The 18,060-nt window shown below is 30.0% G+C and overlaps 1 protein-coding gene across 2 annotated transcripts in view; it reads left to right on the top strand.

Moving 5' to 3' along the window:
- The window catches only part of LOC106683834 (ABC transporter G family member 23), a 44,701-nt gene extending 27,118 nt beyond the window's left edge, over window positions 1-17,583 (top strand). Inside the window, exons 2-16 of one of the 2 annotated variants that reach the window (XM_014425551.3) lie at window positions 4,080-4,305; window positions 4,403-4,535; window positions 7,177-7,331; window positions 8,199-8,306; window positions 8,383-8,476; window positions 9,842-9,976; window positions 11,552-11,676; window positions 12,056-12,263; window positions 13,433-13,610; window positions 13,692-13,807; window positions 13,887-13,957; window positions 14,524-14,609; window positions 14,816-14,992; window positions 16,095-16,181; window positions 17,187-17,583. In XM_014425551.3, the coding sequence (XP_014281037.1) occupies window positions 4,172-4,305; window positions 4,403-4,535; window positions 7,177-7,331; window positions 8,199-8,306; window positions 8,383-8,476; window positions 9,842-9,976; window positions 11,552-11,676; window positions 12,056-12,263; window positions 13,433-13,610; window positions 13,692-13,807; window positions 13,887-13,957; window positions 14,524-14,609; window positions 14,816-14,992; window positions 16,095-16,181; window positions 17,187-17,410 (2,031 nt within the window). In that variant the 5' untranslated portion in view covers window positions 4,080-4,171 and the 3' untranslated portion in view covers window positions 17,411-17,583. Of the gene's footprint in view, window positions 1-4,079; window positions 4,306-4,402; window positions 4,536-4,812; window positions 4,913-7,176; window positions 7,332-8,198; window positions 8,307-8,382; window positions 8,477-9,841; window positions 9,977-11,551; window positions 11,677-12,055; window positions 12,264-13,432; window positions 13,611-13,691; window positions 13,808-13,886; window positions 13,958-14,523; window positions 14,610-14,815; window positions 14,993-16,094; window positions 16,182-17,186 lie in introns of those variants that run through there. The other variant, XM_014425552.3, reaches the window with a different exon arrangement.
- Window positions 17,584-18,060: the final 477 nt, after the last annotated feature.

Genomic DNA, 18,060 nt, shown 5'->3' with positions numbered 1-18,060 from the left:
TCACGAAACTATGAAGACATGGACTCCTGAAGACGTCCCTGAAGGAGAGAAGGCCATCTCGACAAAATGGGTGTTTACGATGAAGGAAGACGGGATGAAGAAGGCGAGGCTGGTCGCTTGTGGCTTTCAAGAGGATAACCCAGGTGAAAATAATTTTATTTATTCCCCAGTATGTAGGGTTGAAACAATTAGGGTGCTATTGTCAATTGCTTGCCAGAGAGACTGGAAAATGAGACAGGTGGATGTCCCCACTGCCTTCCTGAATGGGAACATTGATTATCCCGTTTACATTAAGACTCCTAAGGGTGTAAACTCATCTACTAAAACATTAAAATTAAATAGACCCCTTTATGGTCTAAAAAAGGCTCCTAAATTTTGGAATGAGAGGTTTAATAGTTTTATGATTAATATTGGTTTCAAGAGGTCCAATTACGACTTCTGCTTTTATTCCAAAAAGGAAATATTTTTTGTATTGTATGTGGATGACGGTTTGGTAGCTGGAGAAGATGAGAGTGTTCAGGAATTCATCAACCAATTAAAGGATGAATTCAACATTAGAGAGATGGAAGTGGCGAGCTTTCTGGGTATGAAGTTTGAAAGAAATAATAATACAATTAAAGTAACCCAGGCTCATGTTGTGGAAAAACGTCTTAAAACGATAATATGCAGTATTGCAGAAGGGTCACCACTCTCATGGAAATTGGTTGTAGGTTTGAGGAAACCAAAGGTCTTGAGAAGAAAATTCCATACAGGAGTTTGGTATGCAGCATGTTGTATTTAAGTACAATGACAAGGCCGGACTTATCATTCTGTGTCAGCTTCTTGGCACGTTACTTAGACAAAGGGACACCAAAAATGTGGAAAGCTGCAAAGCGTGTTCTACGCTACCTTAAAGACACAAAAGAAATGGGGATTATCTTCGGAAAAACGAGGATATTGACTTGATTGGCTTTTTGGACGCAGACTGGGCAGGAGACATCGAGACCAGAAGAAGTGTTATCGGCTTTGTGGCATTCTTGGCTGGCTACCCGGTGGCGTGGCACTCAAGAAAACAAACCTGTGTTGCGTTATCAACCATGGAGGCAGAATACATTGCTGCTGGTATCGCTGCTCAGGAGTTGGTGAATTTGTGCGGTTTGATAAGTGTGGTAAAGTGAGTGCTAGATTAAATGTTGATAACAATAGTGCTATTGCTCAGATTAAAAATCCAGAAAATTCCAAAAGAGCCAAACATATTGATATTAAATATCATTTTGTCAAAGAACTTGTAGATAATAAGAAAATTGTAATAGACTATATTAGTTCTGAAGAAAATATTGCAGACTTATTCACAAAACCACTGGTCTATGAAAAATTTAAAAAGTTTCGAGAATTGTTAATTGTTTAATTTTTCAGATGTAAATTTTGAGTTACTTTGCAATTGAATCTTTACTTTTCTTTTTTGTGTATATAAAGTTTCAATTGAGGGGGTGTGTCAGGAATAACCTCTTTGGACATTGTATATTGATAGGTGGTTATCCGTTATAGGTTATCGGTTAGTTAGCGTCTAGCACATCCTTCGGTCATGTCGATTGTTCTATTTATCTAATAATATATGTGTTCAACCTATTGAACTCTTTTTATTATATTACCCCAACATGTTATTCCCCCCTTTTCCTCCCCACCTATTCCCAATTTTGCTCTAGCCTCTTCGCGACGGTAAAAATGAGCGTTTCTCTCACCAGTACACTCCTAACATGACTTTTTTTTTTTCATTTGAGCATTTTGCTCACCTGGACACCTCCTTCGTTTCTTCTTTTAAATCATGAGCCGAAGAAAGAAGATCTATGATCTTTCACGAAATTTGGATATTTCAGCCCCTGAGTGAATAGCTAAATGCTCAAGGAATACCGTTTAGGAGAAAAAAGGTCACTCCTGTCGGGTTAAGGTCGGATTTTCCTTTTATTACTGTTTGGAAAACAGATGTAAATAAATGCAATTCTTTAATTAATGTTTGAAAACGGTAAAAAAGGGGTAGGTAAGAAAACAATTTTGTTTAAATAAAAAAATAAGAAATAATTATTTAAAACCTACTTTCTAGACGCACGCCGGGCGATTCTGAACCCGGCTTTGACATCCTTGATATGTTGTTAGCTGTAAAACTTGGTTTCATCCAAAGAAAATATATATGTAAGAAACCGTCCTAATATCAATGATTTGGGATAGTACTTGCTCAAAAAAAAGTCTAACAATAAATCACAGTAATCATGGAATGATTATTGAGAGGATAATTTTATTTTTAATTTTAGACAAGAATTTGTTCTGATTTTTCAGTTTCATTATAGATGTGATAGTACCAAGGCACAGTTGTCTCAAAGAACTCAGGTATATGAAGTTGTACAGCCTTTTCGAACACTTTTATTTTTGACTTTATCAAAAGAAAACAAAAGGTTGTGATGACTAGCTTGAAGTATCATTAAATAATATTGGTGTTTGATCTATTGAACATGAATATGACAATTTTCTTATTACTCGACAACGGCGCAGCAAAACAAAGCATATTGTGTGGACGGGTTTGTCATGCCTAGCTCATATATAGCTAAAAATTATGTAAGCAAACCGATTTTCAAGTTCAATGTGATCCTATGAATTTGTTTAAACATTAAATTAAAATAAACTAAAAAATTATTTTTTATATTGTATTAATTGAATTATGTTTGTCCATCTGTAGCTTTGTAACCTTTTTTGAATGAATTGCACAACCAATTTTTAACTTCTATGGCTCAAATTACTTAGTGATATCCCTTCAAGGTTTTGAAACAATTTAAGACCCTTCATAGGTCACGTGAACCAGAGCGAACTATGTAAATCATACTTTTTTCAAATAATTTCAATGGAATCGATTATAAGTTTCAGAAATAATAGAAAAATACGTTTAGGCCTCCCTCATCACCGATCCAGCTAGTATAGAAAATATGGTACAATACTGTAGCAGTTGTTGCTATGGGAGCTAGACGACAGGCTGTTTCTTGCCACGGACTAGGTAGACGACCTGGCAGTCATCAAGCCCGGAGAGAGCAGAGCGAGATTGAAGACTAAAGCGGAAAGGTACGCCAGTTTCGTTGCGGAGTGGTGAGTGAGGAGAAAATTGAGTAAGGCCGCAGACAAGATCCAGGTCATACTCATTAGAGGCTTCACGAACAGGGCTCACCCTATCAATTTGGATATTCAAGGACAGGTAGTGAGGCCATGTGAGGAGGTAACATATCTTGGCGTTAAAATAAGAAGAAACTTCTGCATTACACCTCACCTGGAGTACCTGAGAGAGAGGGTGAATCTGTCAATACATGGATTATGCAGAATAGGGGGCGGGGGGCATTTGAGGCCTCAGGTAACCCTGCTACAATGACCATTTACAAAGGCGTGATCTTAGGTATCCTCAGGTATGCATCTCCTGCGCGGAACTAAACCCTCATGCCACAACAAAGAAAGAGACTACCATACAGAGACTGGCTCTGCTGAGGGTTTCGAAAATCCATAGGACGTTGTCGCATGAGACGGTACAGGTGTCCGAACGATGCCCCTTGACCTCATTCCCAAGGATTTCGTTAAATACGAAGTTAAGAGGGCTGATATCGCTACCGGAGAGGCCAGTGAAATAATATAAATCAAAGAGTCAATGTTAATACTAAAAAAAAATATGAAAAAAGGAAGAGAAGATGGAAGTGATTCCATATCACATCATTTAGGTCAAGAAACCCAAGGTTTCAGATTTCTGTTTTCTTTTTTTAAATATATTCCAATAACGTATTTTCCATCTTAGTTTTACAAAATTTGATTGAATCCGAGAAGTCCCTTTTTGACACTAATTGTAATTTTATAAGATTTGAAATAGGAGATTTTCGAAATTGAAAATAAATGTAAATGAATTGAATAATTTTAATGGTTTAAGATAATTTATAGAAGTTTTTTTAACCCCTATTTCATGTTTCTTAATTCATTTTAAGTAAAATACATTACACTAAACAATTTTTTAATATTTATTAGAAACATATAATAGAATAAGTTATAAATTAGGTAATAATTTTTTTTTATTACAGGGCTTATGTGATTACGCCAGCATATCTGATATAGTACCTACTGTTGTTCTATTGTCTTAAAGCTAGACTTCAACTTTAGAAATTAATGCCAAATGGAACATATCATGAACAATGTTCCAGATTACATCGTCAAAGTTCAAGATGCCTACAAAACATATTCAGATTTTTCTTTTTCAAAAACGGAGGTATTTAAGGGTCTCAATATGACGGTTGAAAAAGGATCTATGTAAGTAAAATGAAAGAGTTCCAATTAGAGATAAATATATATTTTTAAATAATAAAACCTATTATGAAGATTCTAACATATATCTTTTGATGTGTAGATATGCTCTACTTGGACCAAGTGGCTGTGGCAAAACATCACTTCTTAAGTGTATTATTGGCCAAAGTCAAATAGATGCTGGAGAAATTACACTTAAAGTCCAAAACAGATCTAAAATAGGATATATGCCACAGGTTTAATAATTTTAATCTATTAATTTGTCATTATTAAATAGTAATTGATAGAGCAGCAGCAATAATAATAGTAAATGAATAACATTTTTATTAAATAGTTAGATAGTTCATATTAAGATATATTAGGTATAATTAAAATAGTATTTTATGATTTAAAATATGGTAAAGATTATATTAGGTATACGTATAGTAATAACTAATAATAATTTTAACTTATCTATTTAAAATTGCTATATAATTTTAAAACTGTTGATTATCCAATATTTTTTATTTCTAGAAAAATGAAAGTGGTAATGAGTAAACTTCCTGAAATGTTATTGTAATGATGAATTAAAGAAAAGAAGTTATAAAAAGGTTTATTTCTCCCGAAAAAAAATGTAATACAAATATCTAATATACCCTTTTGAACTGTTTTTAAGTGCTAATTAGAAATGTATGATTAAACTATGATAGGATTTATAAGTGTTGCAGAAAATTACTTAGGATTTTTTTAACTTTTGTCTGAATCTGCATGAAGAGTTCTAAACTTTTTTGGGTTTCTGTTCACCTCAAACACTCACATAAGGTTTTTTTTTTTTTTTATAAAAACAAGGAATATAATAAAATAAGAAATGTAGGAGGTGTCTAGGAGACCAAAATGCTCAAATGAGAAAAAAAAATATGTCACATTAGAAGTGTACTGGTGAGAGAAATGCTCGGTCTTACCATTGCAAGGAGGCCAAAGTAAAGCTGAATTGAATATAGATGATGAGGTAAAAGAGGGAGTAACATAAACAAGCAGAAATAACAACATCAAAGGGTTAACAGAAGGTAGAAAAAAGTATAAACAAAACAGATAAAATACTAGGAAAATATAGACATTTATTTCCCAAAATGCTAACGGCTACACCTCTACCTCTTCCGGGTTAACAATATGTTGCAGAACAAAAAAATATTTTGAAAACAACAGCTTGACAAGAGTATGTAGACTATGTTTCATCAAATTTCTACTGCACATCCCAGGTTATAACCTCTTCTCTAATTTTTATGAGTTGGCATCGGAATTTATTTCATGTATCTTATTTGTCCTTGGTTCTGAAACTATTAAAAAGTCAAGACATTTTGTTATTCCAACCACCAGTGATTAGGGAATGCTGCTACTATTGAATGTATAAGATGGTATAGGTGTCACTGTTTGCTTCATCATTCATTTCAATCTGAACCTACCTACTTTTCTTTTTATGTGAATGTCTTCAACTAGAAGCTACCCTGTGATCAAATTGCCCACCACTCGAGCAAAATGTTCAGGTGACTATGTATCTAATAAAATGCACTGTCAACAACCATTAATACTTGAGCAATATAAATGTTTTGGTACAGTTCCACCAGCTACTAATTTGTCCTCTTGGGATGTTGAGGTCAAACATATCTATTGATCTTCCTGAGTTATAGGTAACTCTATAATCTAACTTTTGAACCATACTTTAGGACTAATCTGATAATTTGAAGTTTTCTAAATTTATATTTCAGTTGGAAGAGAGATTTAGACAAATTATTAAACTAAGATATCTATAATCCATCTCTCAATATCTGTTTTGGTAGTTTTAAAACCATACATCAAAGAGCTAATATACAAATGCAGAAGCTCAAATAAACAAATTCAAAAAAGAAGTTTTTGATGATTTGTGAGCAAAATAGAATAAAACCGAAGACCGTTTCGAAATGCAATATCCCATAAGGATCCATTGCAGTGTCATCATGGCAGCTATTTTAGTCTTCTCAGCCAGTTAGACAAACTCAAATTATGGTAACAGATTCTTACAGGAAATCTAGGTTTGGAATGATTTGTTGAAAATCTTCCTTCCTACCTGCCTTTAGCATCTCTGATCACAAATTTCAGGACAATGTTAAACTCTAAGCATATTAAACAAGCAACTTCTCTCTGAGGCTTTAAAAAGATGCTGCTACAGTCACTCTCACTAACCACTGAGTAGCTTTCATTGTCATTCTGACAAGGCAGGCTGCCTTTGTGGAGAGTTATAATTACCTCATAATGTTCCTTCAAATTATGCTGTCACAGTCTGCAGCAAAATCCACAAAGCAGTGGTGGGTTTGAATATTGTATTCAGCCACTCTTTCTATCATTGTTCTTGACAAGAAGATTGGTTTATTCACCAAGAAGATCATTCTTTAAAGAAGCCTGCTTGATTTTGGCCTATCCTCCTTTTGACATAACTGAGTAGTCTGTGAAATAGAACATTGGAAAATATTTTATTTGAGGATGGTAGGAGGAATATTCCTTAGTGATTTTCATAGTTAAGAGGATCTCCTGTCTTCTGAACGTTATCTACTCATCATAAAAATATAATGATTACTGTTTGGTATATTTTGTTTTAGGAAATTAATTACAGCCTTTTAGGCTTTAGTATTCCTAAGCTCCTACCACAGATTATTTATGCAATGAATCGGATTTGGCAGTACTTAAACCTACTTTGGGGAATCAAGAAGTTTTTAATTTTTAATTTTCTTAAGTCTCTAATAATTTTCTTCTTCTTATTATTTAATCATTGAAGTATGTCATATCTTTTAGTTGATAATATAAGAACACTTATTTATATTTGATTCTTTACTTTTAAAAAAAAATTGTTTTCTCCTAATCTAGGACCTTGCTCTAGTAGATGAAATAACTATAAAAGAAACATTGAATTATTATGGTTGGATTTATGGTATAAGAGGTAAAAAACTAGAAGAGAGGAAAAAAATATTGTTTTCCTTCCTTGAGGTACCATCAGAACATAAAAAAGTTATGCATTTGAGGTAATTTTGAATTTCATCCCTGAAATGAATTATGTAATGTATGAATTAACAATTAAAATATCTACAATTGACCATTACTTAAGTTTTATATTCTTGTAAAACCAAGTCAAACTGTGTATCCAGAAAGTAGACAGAAATTGTTGATAAACAAATTTTTGAATCTCAGTTAAATGTCTGGTACTAATATATGTGGTGGCATTATTTTTATTTTATATTATTCCTCGATATATAAACTTCACTATTAAGAGGTTCTTTTTATTTTTTAAATTTATTTTTATTTTTTCAATAACACAACAAAAATTAATTAATTATATTAATCTAGAATTTCAACAGAAATAAAAATTGATATTTTAGACTCTGTCCTATTCAGAAATCATTAAGATTTGTTATTTTTTATAATGCCAGGAAAAGAAACATATTAAGATTTTGAATAGTTGGATAGTTCAATAAAATAAAAGCAGCATGCCTTAAGTTTACATATTATACATACCATTTTCATTCACCAAAAACGACACTTCCCACCATTACACATCAGCTGTCATTTATCCCATTTTTCCATACATACGGAATAACAATACGATGTATACATAAAAAGGTTCCTTAAATTCTTGTACATAAAAATTAATAAATGTTTTTCTTCAATGAACGGTATTGAAAAAAAATACATAAGTGACATCATTACTTTCTCACAAATTTGAGAAAAATGTATATATTGTAAAATATTTAAATGTATTTATTTTAAGTCTTGAAACTGTGGAGGAAATATAAAACTAGCTTATATTAAAACAAAGATAATTGCCAATTAATTCTAGTGTATAATTAAGTAATGTTATATTAAAATTATGTGAAAAAATATTGCCTTTTAAGTGGAGGACAAAAAAGAAGAGTTTCATTATGTCTTGCATTAGTTCATGACCCGGATTTGTTGATATTAGACGAACCTACAGTAGGAATCGATCCTGTTCTAAGCAGCAGGTGAATAAATTTAACCATTTTCATTGAGATAATCAATAATGCATAATTTTTAATAAATTAACATATTTCTTTGTAGTATATGGCAATTTTTATTGGAACTTTCAAATGAAAAAAACAAAACAGTAATCTTGACAACACATTATATAGAAGAAGCAAGACAGAGCAACAAGGTAATGAACACTACTAGTAGTATTGAAGTTAGAAAAAATACAGTTAGAAATAAAAATTCTATTGATTTATATTTGAAGAAAAAGAGAGAGGCACACTTTATTGAAAAGATTTTGCTGCCCAACTGCTGGGTTGCCTCAATCACAGAATACTTAAAAATCATATAAAAATTGGTTTTTGAAACCTTATACACACACACATACATATATATAACTTAAGTATCAGTGAAAGCAAAACTTAAAAAAAAGATAAGAAGGAATAAGATCTGACACACTTGAACAGCTGTAAAATACTGGCTTTATTGGATTCGGTACATGTCTTTATATACTTTTGATCAGCAGACCCCCTCAGCCAGCTGACATCAAAATTACAGCTGACTCAGACCATAACTCCCCCCTCCCCACCAGTTAACGAATAATCCTTGTCAACTAATACTATACAATATAATAACATAGAAAACAAAAATAATAAAGAAAAACTATTTACAATAAAAATAAATTCCTATATATAAATCATTGTAAAAACTCACGAGCTCCCTGAAATTAATGCTATATACATTATTTAAACCTAAGAATAAAATTAAAGAATTCTTTATACAATACATAAATAAGCTAAAATGAACAAAACACAATATTTACAAAAGCCAAAATAAATCTTAAAACAAAAAACAATAAATAGAATAACATTAATAACTAATTTTTCCGTAATACAATCTAGTAGTTAGTGGCAATATAAGAACACTCCAGTTTTTATATTGTCATTGCCGGATGTTTTAACTCTTCAGTATGGACAGTTGTCCTCTTTTCAGGTTTTTTTATACTTTCTACAGTAACAATATTGTGTTTCCTAATAATTATCACCCTGAATGAACCATTGTATCGCTGTATCTCCTTACCCCTGTTAGACCCCAACTTTCTGTATACGATCGTAATAACAAATATAAAAAATAATAAATGTAAAATGTTACATGTGATTTCTTAATTCCGTTATTAAAAAAAAAAAAAAAACCTACTTTTATAACCTGTGAAGGGTTTTGGGTTCAGGATGTGGTAAGGAGGTATTATTTGGCCAAGTGCTGAGCTAGGAGGAGCCTAGCTCCCCCACCACTTCTGTTTTATCACTCGTGTTTTCTCCTGTCACGAAATCAATTTACTACTGTATAATTTTTTTTTTTAGCTATAGAATGTTGTGAAAGAAGTTTTACTTCAAAATACACATATATACAAGTTTTTTTTTTTTAATTTTTGAATTGCATTCTTATAAATGAAGTTAATGAAAATAATATCTCTTTCTGCAATCCTAATTTTTCATTACTCTTAATCCTCTTCTTTTTGATTATTTTTATTTGTAATTTGTATCCAACATAGGTTGGAATGATGAGAGGAGGAGTTCTTGTCGCAGAAGGAGAAGCCCTATCTATTATGGACCAACATGGTTGCAACACTCTTGAGGAAGCATTTATCAAACTGAGTTACATCCAAGAATCAGAAGAAAATGACATAGTAAAATCAGAAATACAGACAGGTTTAAATTAAGTTAAACAAAGATTCATTTGGGTACCAAAAAAATATTTTTGTTTTACTATGGATAAGTTTCAGAAAATATTTATGAGTTTATGTATTACTGGCTGTGCCTTGTGATTTAATCTGCACTAAATTCAGATTATATATGCCTATATATGTACTAGACCAAATGTATCCATGATAAGTTTGTAATAAATTCATTGGATTACAGCTGAAATTTATATGGGAAAAAAAACTGACTTGGTATGGGATGGCTCCATTCTGTTGGATAGCAGTACATAAAGGTCCTGGCAAAGATTTAAGAGGTGTGGTGCTCTACATCAGAAGGCCCCAACAACGCATGTTCTATGGGTTAAACAGTTTACTGTTTATTTGTCTATAGAAGAATTCTCTTAAGTAGACTCTGATATGCTTTAAAGTTTGTCCATTATAGCAGCCACTGCAAACAATATTTTTTTATTTAAACCAGAAAAATTGCACAACGGCCTTAGGGCCTTTCGTACACTATTCAAAACAGGGCAGAATGCTAACTTGGATATTATATATGGATCAAGGGTCTCGTGATGTTTTGGTTGGATCTCATCCAAAAGTTAGTAATCATATCCTGGCTAGTGCATCATATCTACATATGATGTGATACGTGGTATCATCATCCTTTCTGCAGAACCTGCAGATTGGTGATTATATTAATCTTATTTTAATAATGAGAACAAGAGATGCTTGTTCAGCTGACAGTGTCTTGTATATAGTCCTGTCTTTCACCTTAAGGTAATCTTCTCCATGTTAAGAAGTGTATCACTTCTTTTTATGTAGGAGCCTTTTAGGAGCATCTTTGATTGCTCTTGTCTCCTAGAGCTCCCCCAAATAACCTAGACGTGCCCTCAGCAATCGCTCTAATTCATCTCTTTGCATGGCTTAGAATAACACCACATATGATATTGGGTGTAAAGGGAACATTCTCAGATCTCCTTTTGAAGAGGTAGTCTGCTATCTCATTGCCTTTAATGCCCATGTGTCCAGGCACCCATTTAACCTTGTTAGCTAAAGAAAGTGAGTTCAGATTGATCTTACACACTTCCACCAGTTTTGAGCGGGTTATATAATTACCCAAGCATAAATACTGCCTGACTATCAGTAAAGCATAATTACCCATGCATACTTACTGCCTGACTGTCGGTAAAGATCGTGATAATCCTAGCCCTCGTACCCTCCTTTATTAGGTTCTGAGCACAGACATTAATTGCAAGCACCTCATCCTGAAAGACCAGTAAACTGCAAACAATAGCTTAACATGAAAGTATTCCTCTTAATTACATACTATTTTCTAAAAACCTGAATTCTTCAGCTTTATAGATTAATATCGATTTTCATTTCAGAATATTTTAATTACAAATCGTTTACTTACTTTTGCTTACTAAAATTATAAAGTAATATATTTTAATAATTAATAACAATCTTTAGTTGAGCATCCATGGTTTAAAATACAACAGATAAACTTATTTAATCATTAGCACATTATCTGAAGTTTATTATTTTTGTTTGGTTTAATTACAGAGAGAAAATATGCCAAAACCATCAGGAAAACCAAAGTTACCTCTTCAAGATAAAAAACTGATCTCATTTAATGGTTTCATGGGATATTTTTTGAAATCTTTGTATTCTTTTAAATATAGTTCATTGTACGTATTTCAAAAGTATTAATTAATCAACTCTACATTTCATTAAAAATAAATGAAAGTAACTGAAGGGCTTGGGGCAAGAATATGACATGCTATATGATGTAAATTGATCAGTAGAACAGTTTGGAAAAATTTTACTTTTCTTATTTAAAGTATTAAATGGTCTATATTATTATAGTATTACATTATTAGTCTGTATTGTAATAAATATGTTGAAGTTATGGCATTAGAACAACTAACACAATAAATAACTTTATAGATAAAAAAGAATCATTTTTCTAAAAATTCTAACCTTCAAAATTGCAGTTTCTCAAATTCTTGCCCTAAGCCATTCAACTGTTACAGTAAGTTATAATAAACTTTGTTATTTTTATTTCAGAGGATGGTTTTTATTGTTCTTTCTTCCTATATCAACATGTATTATGTTTCAATATTCAATAGGAAGATCACCACGTGGTTTAGTAGTAGGCATTGTTAATGAAGAATTATCCCTACAGCATGGAAACTGCAATAAATTTTCAAATCTTACCTGCTTTCCAGCATTTTGTGGGTATCTTCCACTCCTTGAGAAAAAAGATATTATTGTGGTATGTATAAAGCAAACATGTTTTAAAATATTTGTTTTCAGTTATTTATAACTATAAAACAAATTAGTAAGTAATATACTTGAAGTTATAGTATCATGGTAGGTTATGGTTATGAACCTTGGAAGATAGAGGAGCAATGGAGATGAAAAATGTGCCAAAATGCATATTGTAGATTGAGGCCAGAGAGGAGATGAGTTTGGTGGGAGAGGTCATGGTCCTTCTAACCTATGCTACCTCACTACCTATAACCAAATCAACATTTAATCAGTTGGGTTTATTTAAAGCAAACTTTATCCAATTATAGTAACATTATGAGTAGTAATGGGCTTGAAAAATATATTAAAGATTCCACCAGAGTAGAAACATATTATTTTTGACAAGAATGTTGTGGAAAGTAGGGAGGGTTTTATAAATAAAGACAACGAGTGTGTTTTCATAAACAGGTGCCACAACAGACCGTTCTAGAACAAAGCATCATGCCTGGTTTGTTCTCAACAGTATCCTTCCTGTCACCATCAACTGTTTTATTTACAAACTAAAATAATAAAACTTGTTTTCTATAACAAAGAATCAATCAAATGATCAAAATTAAATTTATTAAATATTAACTAAAATGATTCATTTTAATGAAGCTTTTCAGGCTTTATCTTCTATAAATTGTATAAATATAAACCAATTCTAACTTAATCTTGTGTGATGTTATTTTAATGTAACAATTATAAATATGTAATTAACAAAAATGTAAAGTTAACTACACTAATTTTTTAGTTCTATTAATCCCTAACTTCATTTTAAAATTAAAAAAAAATCAAAAATAATGTATTGTATTGGTTACACAGTTTTCTTCTGATGAGTCATCTTCATTATTTTTATATTCTCGTAGTTATAAATTAATAGGAAGAACTTTGAACACTGTTAAAACCATAACTAAAAACCACTTGCAATGGCAGTTGATGTTAAAGACATTAAACTGAACACATAAAATGACCATTGAAGTAAACCAGTACTCAATAAAATAATAATAATAATAATAAAAAAATAACTCAATAAAATATTAGAATTTCACCATTTTCAAAATGGAAAATTATTTTTTTCACTTCATAATTATAAATTGTTACATATATTATAATTTTTTTATCAATATAATATAATATTCTTGAAACCTTTAGGTATTCTTTAATGATACAGCGACTGCTTTAACAAACATTGTAGAAAATAAGATTCATGGTGTCATGTACATACCTGAAAATTTCACTGAGTCTTTACAAGAGAGATTATACAAGGGTATGAGGACTTCTGAAAATGCAGTCGAGCAAAGTGAAATAACAGTCTGGGTCGACACAACAAGTAATTATTTATTCACATACATAGTCAATCAGTGTAGAATTTAAACATATTTTTTAATATTTTTTTTTCTCATGATTGCAGATAAAGTTATTGCAGATTTTTTGAAAAACACAATATACTTCACATTTTTTGATTACTTGAAACAATTATCGCTAATGTGTCAATGGACAGTAAGTCATAGTCTATTGCCAATACAGGTAAAAAATTGGATACAGAATATTATGAAATGAAATATATTTTTATTAATGTCAGTTATATTGATTTATTTATTTCTAGTATAATGAAGCAATATATGGAAAGTCTGTGACTGAATTCAGCGAATTCTCAGTACCTGGTGTCATATTAATGTAAGAAATTTAAATCATTACAAAATAAATGTTCTTATTGTTAAATATGACTTTAAATTAATGTTGAACTTATCACTGAAACATTCAAACACTCTTGAATTAATTAAATATACTCCTCTAGTCTCTGATTATATAATTAGGATTATCCCGGCTGACTCACTAAATTTTAAGATAATGAAATAGGGATAGCTACCATAATTAACAGCATATCTGCTTTTTTTAAAAGAGGCTAATACTTTAACAGGTTTTTTTCTCTAATAATTCCTTCATAAAAACATAATACTTATTTCTAACTCCTTAGATGCCACAAAGAGACTATGGCCTTGTAAAACTATACTTCCTTGTCTTTTTTGAGTAGGAGTAAGAGGCATACTATAAGTTTCAAACATATATTACTTATTTTCAAGCCAAAATAAATAATACCATATTTTATGCAATATACTGGTGTTGAAAACTAAAAAAAAAAAAATTATCATTATATTAATTAAAATGATGAATTATAGTAAATTGTATAAAAAAAAAAAAAAATCAAGTAACATATTACACAATAACATTTATTGTTTTAGGATGCAATTTTTTTTACCTGTAGCCTACATGATACCCATTCTTCAAGATAAGAGAAGTGGTATTATTGCGAGAAGCTTAATATCAGGTACTTAATTAACTAAAATTAATATTTTACTAATAAGTAAACAAAAGATGATAAGACTATGGTAAAGACATAAACTAGAAAAGATTGACTAAAAATATTTGAAATTTAACATTTGATCGTTTAGTAAAAATAGATCTAGCACCAATTGTCATAAAAAAAATAAATAAATAAAAAAAATAACTATGTAATAAAATAATATTTTTCAGGACTTACCCATTTAGAAATTTTGGCTGCTTATACTGCAATGACAACGATATTATTCCTAGTGCAGACAGCTTGCAATGTGGTCACCCTTTATGGAATATATGGTCATGTATTTGAAGGAAGTGCTACATTGGCATTTATGCTATTGTTTTTAGTGGGATTTAATGGATTGTGCTTTGGTAAGACTAATTTTTTAGTACATTTAAATTGCATGTATCAAAATTATCTAAGAATTGAAGAAATAACTTGTTTTGAGGTGTAATTTTTTAAGAAAAATAATTGATAATTTCAGTTGAATGTACATGTAAGTGAAAATTGAAATTTATGAAGGGCATATTAAAAAGAATCATAATTAAATTTCTTTAGGGTTCAATGAAAAATAATTAAACTATTAAAGGGACATTTATATGTAATTTCGTTTTTAAAGTGGTATAATTTGTGATTAAAGTTTAAAAAAATTAAACATCAAACATACTTTAAAAATAGAGATATTTTTTTGCCAGTGTATTTTCTTGATTTCTTTCTTACTTAAAAACATCACCTGGGACCCATAGAACTTATGTAAACTACAAAGAAATAAAATCAGAGGTGTAAATCTGACAAGATCTTTTTGTTTTTCAAGGAATAATTCACAATTTAAGGTATATTTAAAAAAAATATATTCATTATTTACAATCATAATGGAAAACAAAAATCGACAACAAATTTAAAGATATGACAATAATTTCGATATTGTATTAAGTTGTTGACATCTTTAGGACAAATAAGCTTCCCTGTAAGGCAAATGATTACCATTGGTATTAATTTATGCCATTAAGAATTTATTACATTATTAGAGCTTTTGGTTGACCTCAGCTCTAAGCTGTAATCCCGCAACTGCTTTCTACACTCATCCAAGGGTTAAGCAAACCTGAATTCCCATTTTGAGTCTATTTTTAAAAACCCTTGACTTGGTGATCAAAATGGGTTACTTGTCAACTGATACTTTGTTACCCTGCTAGTTAACAACACATTACAATAACAGGTAGTTAAAGTACTCACATTTTTATAATTAAAAATTATTTGTACATTGATCATTGATTGTATATCTTTAGTTCACAAGATGGGGATCAGTACCCTGAAACACAAAGAAATAAGACAAATTTAATATTTTGAATAATAAAGATAATACAAGGCAGAGGCCAAACTGTCATTAATTTCAACATAAATGACTTCATCCAATTATTATGATTGACTTTGCTTGAGGTGAAGAATAATAATATTTGTACCTTATTTTATTAGGTATGTTTGTGGTAGTCTTTTGTGATCGAGAATTACTTGCAGCATTCATGACCCTTGGTGTTATGGTCTGCAATGGTGTTTTATGTGGTAAGATTTCAATTTATTCCTCTATAAAATTTTTTAACCATTTGTTAATATTTTAAAATTAAAAATATTTAAACTAATCAATAACTCTAATTGTTTAGCTATAACAGTTCTAATAAAGTTTCTTCTTAAAAATTATATGCTAATAAAAGAATTATAAAGTTTTTTATAAATGTTTAAAAATTACATTCTAACCAATATGATCTGACAATATAATGTTTATATATATTATCTAGATTAAGTAGTTGATTTAATTTCTTCCTTTAACAGGTTTAAAAGGTATAGAGACATTTTTATAAATAAAGAAACATTTTTTATGATCACTGATACTATTCAAATAAATTAGGTCGCTATAATACAAAACATATTTGCCAATCATTAAAATGTATGACACCATTTTATATTTCTTAAAACAGTTACTATATGATTCAACTGTGGCAGGGCTTATTATTTTCCCTTTATTTACTTTAATTTCATTTTATTGACAAATCATTGTCTTTCCAGTTCATCTGTTTCCAACTTTAAAGTTCTTTCCTTTTCCTCTTTTCCAACTTCACGCCTTTTTAAAAAATATTTTTTTCTTTGATTATTGATGTGGTTTACAAATGTGCATCATGAGAATTAAAATCAGTTATTTATTGGTTATATCAAGAAACATTTATTTCAAATTCTAATTGTTATTATTTTCGTACTTTTATTTTTAATTTTTTTAAAAGTTTAATTAATATTTTAATGTTTTTGTTTCAGTGAAAATAATAAAACTTCTAGTTATATTTAAAAATATTATCAGAGGCATCATTTTGAATGTATTGAATATTCAATACATATGAATATATACAAATATTTATTTGTGGCTATCATACAAATAAAATGACATTAATTAATATCATTGAAAATTTATTTTTCAAAAAATAACTTTAAGAAAAAGGGTTTTTTGGGGGGCTTGAGTTACTGGTTATCATTAGTTTTTGTAAGAATCATTTATTTAATTAGTTTTTTATTTTGCAGGTCTTTTCTGGACCCCAGAGGGAATGCATCCAATTCTTCAATCAATCGATTGGATTCTTCCACTCACTTTAGGCTCTAATGCATACAGGTCTATTACTATGAGAGCTTGGTCACTGTCTCATCCTGTAATATATAATGGATTTTTATCCATTATTTTGTGGATACTGATCTTTTGCTTTGCAACATATGGCCTAATAAAACTTAAAAAAGGAAGTTGGAGTTAGTTTAGGCAATATCCATTTTTTATTTAAAGAAAATTTTCCTGTAAAGATACAATAACTAGTATGCTAGCCTATTTATTCAGCTTTAGAAAACTACAGATAATTTCATGTACAAACTTCTTGTTGCTATGTATTTATCGTCTGCTTTGATATTAAAATGTAGATAAATCTTAAATTTGTACATATATAATATAATTCCTATTAGCTATAAGATCTGTATTTGGTAATGAAATAAGTAAAAAAAAAAAAATTGTTCCTTTAATTGGAAACATGTTAATTAAATTTTGCCATTAACATATAGTAAATTTTATGATTTTTTATTAAATATTATAATTCATTTTAACATGATACTATATTCATAATTTTTTGGTGTGATTTGGAAAAAAAGCTTTCCAATATCTACATATAATTTACTTCTTATTGAAGTTTCAAGTTAAGTGCAGCCAAGAAAGAACCAAGAAGGCTGTTCTGTAATAAATAGAAATTTTATATTGTGACCACTAAAACCTGGAAACGATGAAGCCAAGAAGGTTCTGAATATGGTAGTAAGTTTTAAATTTATTGTAATGTAATGCAGGAAAAAAAGAAAGAAACTAAAGAAAAAAAATTAAGCAGTGTCTTGGCATATAAAATAATTATTTTGGATTAAATTA

This window comes from Halyomorpha halys, unplaced genomic scaffold (genome assembly GCF_000696795.3).
Source record: "Halyomorpha halys isolate HHAL.00 unplaced genomic scaffold, Hhal_1.1 Scaffold519.1, whole genome shotgun sequence".
In the NCBI taxonomy this organism is placed as follows: Eukaryota; Metazoa; Arthropoda; class Insecta; order Hemiptera; family Pentatomidae; genus Halyomorpha; species Halyomorpha halys.
This window is presented reverse-complemented; position numbering and strand designations above follow the sequence as displayed.